Source organism: Seriola lalandi, unplaced genomic scaffold (genome assembly GCF_002814215.2).
Source record: "Seriola lalandi dorsalis isolate HSWRI2012SDOR001 ecotype SW California unplaced genomic scaffold, Sedor1 jcf7180001973438, whole genome shotgun sequence".
Lineage (NCBI taxonomy): Eukaryota > Metazoa > Chordata > Actinopteri > Carangiformes > Carangidae > Seriola > Seriola lalandi.
Window position 1 is genome coordinate 1 of NW_019444104.1, and position 6,237 is coordinate 6,237.

At 38.5% G+C, this 6,237-nt stretch overlaps 1 protein-coding gene across 1 annotated transcript; it reads right to left on the reverse strand.

The window, feature by feature from the left end:
* Nucleotides 1-380: 380 nt before the first annotated feature.
* On the reverse strand, nt 381-5,739 carry LOC111652060 (long-chain-fatty-acid--CoA ligase 6-like; the record flags this gene model as incomplete). The annotated part of the gene is made up of 6 exons (XM_023402181.1): nt 5,697-5,739; nt 5,205-5,269; nt 3,262-3,363; nt 2,821-2,920; nt 1,738-1,916; nt 381-413 (listed from the first exon to the last, which is right to left on the reverse strand). Coding segments are annotated over exons 1-6 (522 nt in total), but the record flags the coding sequence as incomplete, so codon positions are not given.
* Nucleotides 5,740-6,237: the final 498 nt, after the last annotated feature.

The window sequence follows — 6,237 nt, forward strand, 5'->3', positions numbered from 1 at the left end:
TATTTTGGACTGAAAAGCAAATATAAAGCTTTCAGCAACACTGTTGTCTTGCTCATTTATAAAGTCTCAGATTATTACATTAATCCCTTGTCCGGCTTTAGACAAGTTCAGTGACGTAGTCAGCAGGCGTAGTGTTTATCATGTTCACTATCTTTGTTTAGCGTGCTATTATACTAACATTTCCTAATTAGTATTTTTAAAAAAGTATGATTCATCGTCTGCGAAACACTCGTAATATCTGTTCAAAATGTAATCAATCCAATAGTTGTTGAGATATTTCAGACTGGACCAAAGTGGTGGAGCGACTGAGAGACCGACATTGTTAGCGTGTCTAAAAATGTTGTTCCCTATGTATAGTGGAATTGTGATTTAGTACTTACTATAGGTTTTCTGTAGTGCTCTCTGCCCAGAGCCTGTGAGAAAAAACAAGATGAAAATAATTTTTACTAAAGGACTTCACACTTGACATGCATAAATGACATTAAAACAACACTGTCTGGTGTAATTTAAGGGTTATTTCTCCTGATTCCTTGAACGTGAGAAACTTTTCTAAATAAAGGATAGCAACATGTGGGTCAGTGTTGATGGGGGCGTGTTTGATTTGTCATCATTTGGTTACTGAATGCCAAGCATTTACATGTGTCAGTGTAGATCAAGTTCAGCAGCATTTACAATAACTCATTCTTTTCATTTAAGGAGGTGTTTGTTAACTGGGTGTCTATCACACTGGCGCAGTTACACAACGGTTGGTCATCAGAGAAAAATGAACATGTGACGGCCAGCTACTTTCCTGTAATTGTCTTTGCTTTCCACAACTCATTGGAACATCCTCACTGTGCTATAAATGCCTTGTATATTTTATTCAAGCACACCACAACTTTTTTTGATCTTTGTATTTTTCACCTTTTGGATATAAGATGTCATCACTTCATCATTTTATCCTATTTAACATTTGTGTTAAATTGTGTCATAACTAGCGTATGAATTTGTGAATTGTGGCCAAAAACCATGTTTTGTGAGGTCACACCGACCTTGACTTTTGACTTATGACTACCTAATAAGTTCATCCTTGAAATGTGCATCTATCTCAAAAAGCCCCAGCTATGACCTGCTGGACCAGTTTCATGTGTCTGTTTGTTGTGGTGATTGAGCTAATGGGGTATTAACATTTACCGTTATAAAAAGAGCAGTGAAATTACTGTAAATGAGACGGACATAGAGGTCTATTTTAATGCAATACGCGCTGTCTGTGTGGGATTTTGCGATTGTGAAATGCCACATGTGTCAGATTCTGCAGAGCTAGAGGCAAGTACAGACAGATCTCACCAAACATGGCTAAGAAGCGACGCAATGTTTTGATAGTGTGTTGACCAGATCTAAACATCACTTTGTTATGACTGGATGTTAAAAAAATTCAACTTGTGCAAAGGTGAAGTTTCCTGACTGTTGGCACCTATAAAAAAGTATGTTATCCCTGCAGCCATTACTGCTGACACAGACATTTGGATGAATCAACAATCACTCTTCATGACATGACATATTTTTTGAATTACAGTGAATATCAGGATTATTCTTGATTGACGACCACACAGTAGAAAATATAATATAATAATTCAAACCTCTTTAAGTGTGCGTATACATTTATTTTGATATAGTTTGCATGATCTGCACCGAGCCAATTCTCCCACTAGACCCGTTTTAGCTTTACAGAGTTTCCTCTTTTCCAACGTGTCACACCTCGACTTCCTGTATGGCCTGCACATGGACGCTGCAGTCCTTGCCGCGCTCCATGAGGGCAGAGTCGAAGGCATCCATCAGGATGATTCTTTGCAGGCCTGGAGTCTCCTTCCGCTCAACGTTGTCCAGCAGCACCTCAGCTTTCTCTACTTTGTCGCAGATGACCGTGGAGATGTCAGCTGAAATGACACAAGCACACAAGAGCACACGCACCCTTTGTGTGATTATCAGCAGAATAAAAAACTAAAATAAAACAATCCAAAAAAAAAGAAAAGAAAAGGAAGACCCAAATGTGGGTAGGGAGTTCAGTTGAAATCTGATCAGATTTTTTGGTAGTTCTATCTTTAGTTCAGAAATAAAGCAGTTACGTTCAGTTCAGTACAAAACCTATATAAGCACAAGGTTAACAGCTCAGCAGTCACCCATTTGCAGCAGAGTTCTCACATTATGGTTGTCTCTCTGGCTTTTGCAGTCTTTAAATAAAAGTTTAGCCAGGAAGTATCTTACTGAAGTTTGTTCACCAGATACTAGAGAAAGAAAAAACAACCAAGAGAAGACAATTTGTTTCTACAAGCAGATAAACGTTGGCTGACGATGACAGTTGTCTCAGCAGTCAGGATAAAAAAAGAACTGACTCATGGGAGAAACATTAACAACCACATGTGTACCAGCGCAGCTGTATGTCCCACACATAACTAAATCCCTACATCTAGAGATTATATTACACATGAACACTGTTGTGTGATTAACATGTGTTGTTAAAGTGAAGATGACGCTTTCGGATGCTGATCATTTTCCAATAGATCACACGGACTGACATTTCAGTAATGTCAGCATCATCGGTACAGCCTTCATAGGCTAAACTGTTTTTGTGAAGATCAACAAATATTGACGAATTATTCTTCTTCTTATCTAAAAGTTAGTGGAACTAGCTTTCAGCAGTCAGTCACACTGATGCTGTTTCAAAACCAAGACACATACTGAATCTTCAGTAAGTAAAGACCCTTAAATGTCTCATGAAATCATGACTTCACTCTATTAAATAAAGTTATTTAGTTGCAGGCTTCATGGATCTGTTCTTACCAGTATTAATGATGAACCGTATGGCGTCTGGGCCCAGAGTGTCATAAAGGGGAACCACCACCATGGAGTAGGTGTAGCAAGCTAGTTCTGAGATGATCCACTGTAATCACACACAAGTCAGGGGTCAAAGGTCAGTGGTTAGAGTTCATTCATCCAGTGAAAATCCGGCCACATCCTTTTACTCTTTCCAAGCCAATACATTTTAATTTCTATGTATATATTTTTCAAGAGGGCAAAGGCGAATCTGTTTAAATAAGAGAGCAATGTGTACTGTTTTTGAGTGTGTGTGTGTGTGTTTATGTTTACATCAGTGGCCTGTATGAACGAAACCATCTGTAAAATGGTTTACCTTGCCTGAGCCAAATGATGTCTGATACAGACAAGAAGAATGTTAGATTCAGAAGAGACAAACTGAGCAAAAAAAAAAAGAGTGACTGTCACCTCTGGCCGGTTCTGGGAAAACACTCCTATGAACTGGTTGGGGTTGGGCTGGCAGCCTTGGTGCAGCAATCCTGAACCCAGATGCTCGGCCCGGGCTGTCACCTATGGAGTGAGAAGATGGGACAGCAGCTGATTGGATAAGGTGGAACAATACCAAACAAATACTGAGCTAGTTTTCCAGCTAAAGAAAATATTTCATGTGATATTAAAAACTCAGTTTCTTGGGAAATAAACAGTAGAGGGCAGAAATTCTTCTCAGCGTTCGGTGTTTACTAATTTAGGCAAATAACATAACCTCAGTAATAGTTTGAAAGAAAAGGGAAATCCATGGTTGTCATAGTCTGGATTATACGTGCTTAAGTTGTAAAAAACAATAATATTCAAAGGTCATCTGCCACATTTTAAGCCCATTTTGGAAACATCCACAGTTGCATCTCTCGAGAAATGACTCTCCATTATGTAAACTGTTAAATTACTAAACTCTCATTTCTCAAGTTACCATGATTATGAAACACATCAAAGAAAACAGGTTTATTTTATTTTTGCTTAGACAGCAAGGAAGTTGCATAATGACTTTCTTTCGCAAAGTGTTGCACATTATTTTCCACCCTGGGATGAGAGTAAACGGTGCATTGTTTATATTACAGAAAGATATGGCTTCTCACTGAATGAGACTGTTAGCAAGTCCAGACTTATCTGGCTTTCCTGAGAAAAAAGAAAAGAAGAAGAAAAGGACAATCATCCTCCCACAGTTCTCTTGTAAAAAACATGATGTCACTGATAAAATTGTTGAAGGTGGCATAATTCCCTTCTTATACAGCCCTTGAGCTTTGTTCTACAGTAAATTGCTACATCACTTGTCTTAATAAAATTCCCTGCCTACCCAAAACCACCACTCCCATGAGTCTCCAAAACATGTCAGGTTGTCTCCTGAATTGATTTATTGGGAACGGAAACTGCTTCATGGGACGTTGGAAGTTTTCCGTTGCTCATGAGCTGCCAGAGATGACTTCAGTACAATTGTGAAGTTTGCTGGTCAGCGCAGCACTAACAGTGGAAGAGGCCTCCAATCCGTACACTCCACCAAATATTGGAGAAAGAAAAAACTACAGACAGGAGACAATTTGTTTCTAAAAGCAGATAAATGTTGGCTGATGACAACAGTTGCCTCAGCAGTGAGGATAGGAAATTAATTGACGCATGGGAGAAATATTATAAACGACATGTGTGCCAGTGCTGCTGTATGTCCCACACATAACTGAATCCCTGCTGGTGCTACAGCTACAGATTATATTACACATGAACACCGCTGTGTGATTAACATGTGTTGTTAAAGTGAAGATGCTGATCATTTTCCAATAGATCACACGGCTTGTCATTTCAGTAATGTCAGCAGCATCAGTACGGCCTACATAGGCTAAAGTCTTTTGGTGGAGATCAACAAATATTGACGAATTATTCCTCTTTGTTTTAAGAATTTAAGTTTTTCATTAATATTACTGTTTTACATCCATTTTTCAAAAGGATAAAAACTGATTGCAAGTTGTTGTTTACCTCTTCTGTCAATTTATTGGGAAATCATAAAGATTCAAGCTTATACTGAAAGCGTAAAAGATTATCAATGATGTCCTCAGGGATGGGTTTTAGATTGCCTTTATGTAAAACAAACAGAAGGAAGTTTGGTTTTATTCCGGGAGCGATTACACTAAGAAAAGGTTAGTTCCCCTTATGTACAGACCGACAAATGCACTTGTACTTTGACACTGTTTGACATAATGTTCGAGCTATTGTTGGCCAGCCACAGATTGGCCACTCACATTAATCCTTGTGTATTTCAACTCTTCTTAACATTTCCTTTCTTGTCATATTCTGACATATTCTGGTTGCTGGGCAGACTGGGTGCCACAAAGCCTGTGACTGATTGTCCTCTGAAAGGCACTAACCTCTTTGTAGGACATCCATTTGTAAGGCTGGTTAGGGAGCCGCGAGCCTAAGCAAGGTCCATCACCTGTTGGAAGACAGAGTGAGACAAGTGAGAGACAATTTTAATGAGACAAGTTTAAGAACATTGTGAAACTTATGATGGCAGACAAAGCATCATATTTTAAAATAAACATATGACCAAAACTCTGTTAGTAGCCTTGAATTGTAAACATGGTATTTTGTGAGCAAATGGTTGACTTATTATCATTTTATTATTTAGTCACTTTTTAAGCATTCAAATTCTGATAGACAGGACTGGTATAATTATATTTAAAAACAATTTAAAAAGAAGTTCTAAACTATAATGAGTGGACCACTTCAGAGGATGAAGCTCTCTCAGGAGCAGGTGTGGTTGGAGTGCTCTTAAGCAGAAATGCATTATCTCTGCAATGTGAGTCAGTCGCTTAACGTCCCTGCTTAAACTCCCCGGCTGTGAGCCCTGAAGCTGTTACCATTAGCAACGATGACCATCCTCTTGGCAACCAGAGGACTCATTTTACCTCAAGCACCAACAAAACATTGATTAGAGGTTTTATGGTCGAACCACAACATTGTCAGACTGTGTGCTATCTTTGTATTATACATGAAAAAGTACTACAGTGTGTGTGTGTGTGTGTGTGTGGGTGTGTGGGTGTGTGGGTGTGTGTGTGTGTGTGTGTGTGTGTGTAAGCCATCTTTTACTGTGCATCTAGCAGTCTAATAACTTCTGTGTGATGATGAAAGAGTTGGACAGACTGACTGAAAGGCCCTGATAAGTATTTTTGTATTCTTAAATGTTTTCTGTGTAATATACCATGACTCACTTTGCCACTTCTGTATTTTTTATACGTCATATTTTTATAGATAAATTATATTCGTTTATGTTTCTTTCATTTATGTGTCTGAAACATGAAACACTGGAGTTTTGTCCATAAACTAACTTGGTCGGTAAATATTTCAGCACATTGTCATTTTGATCATGGTAAAACAGCGACAACATTGTTTGCAATTATC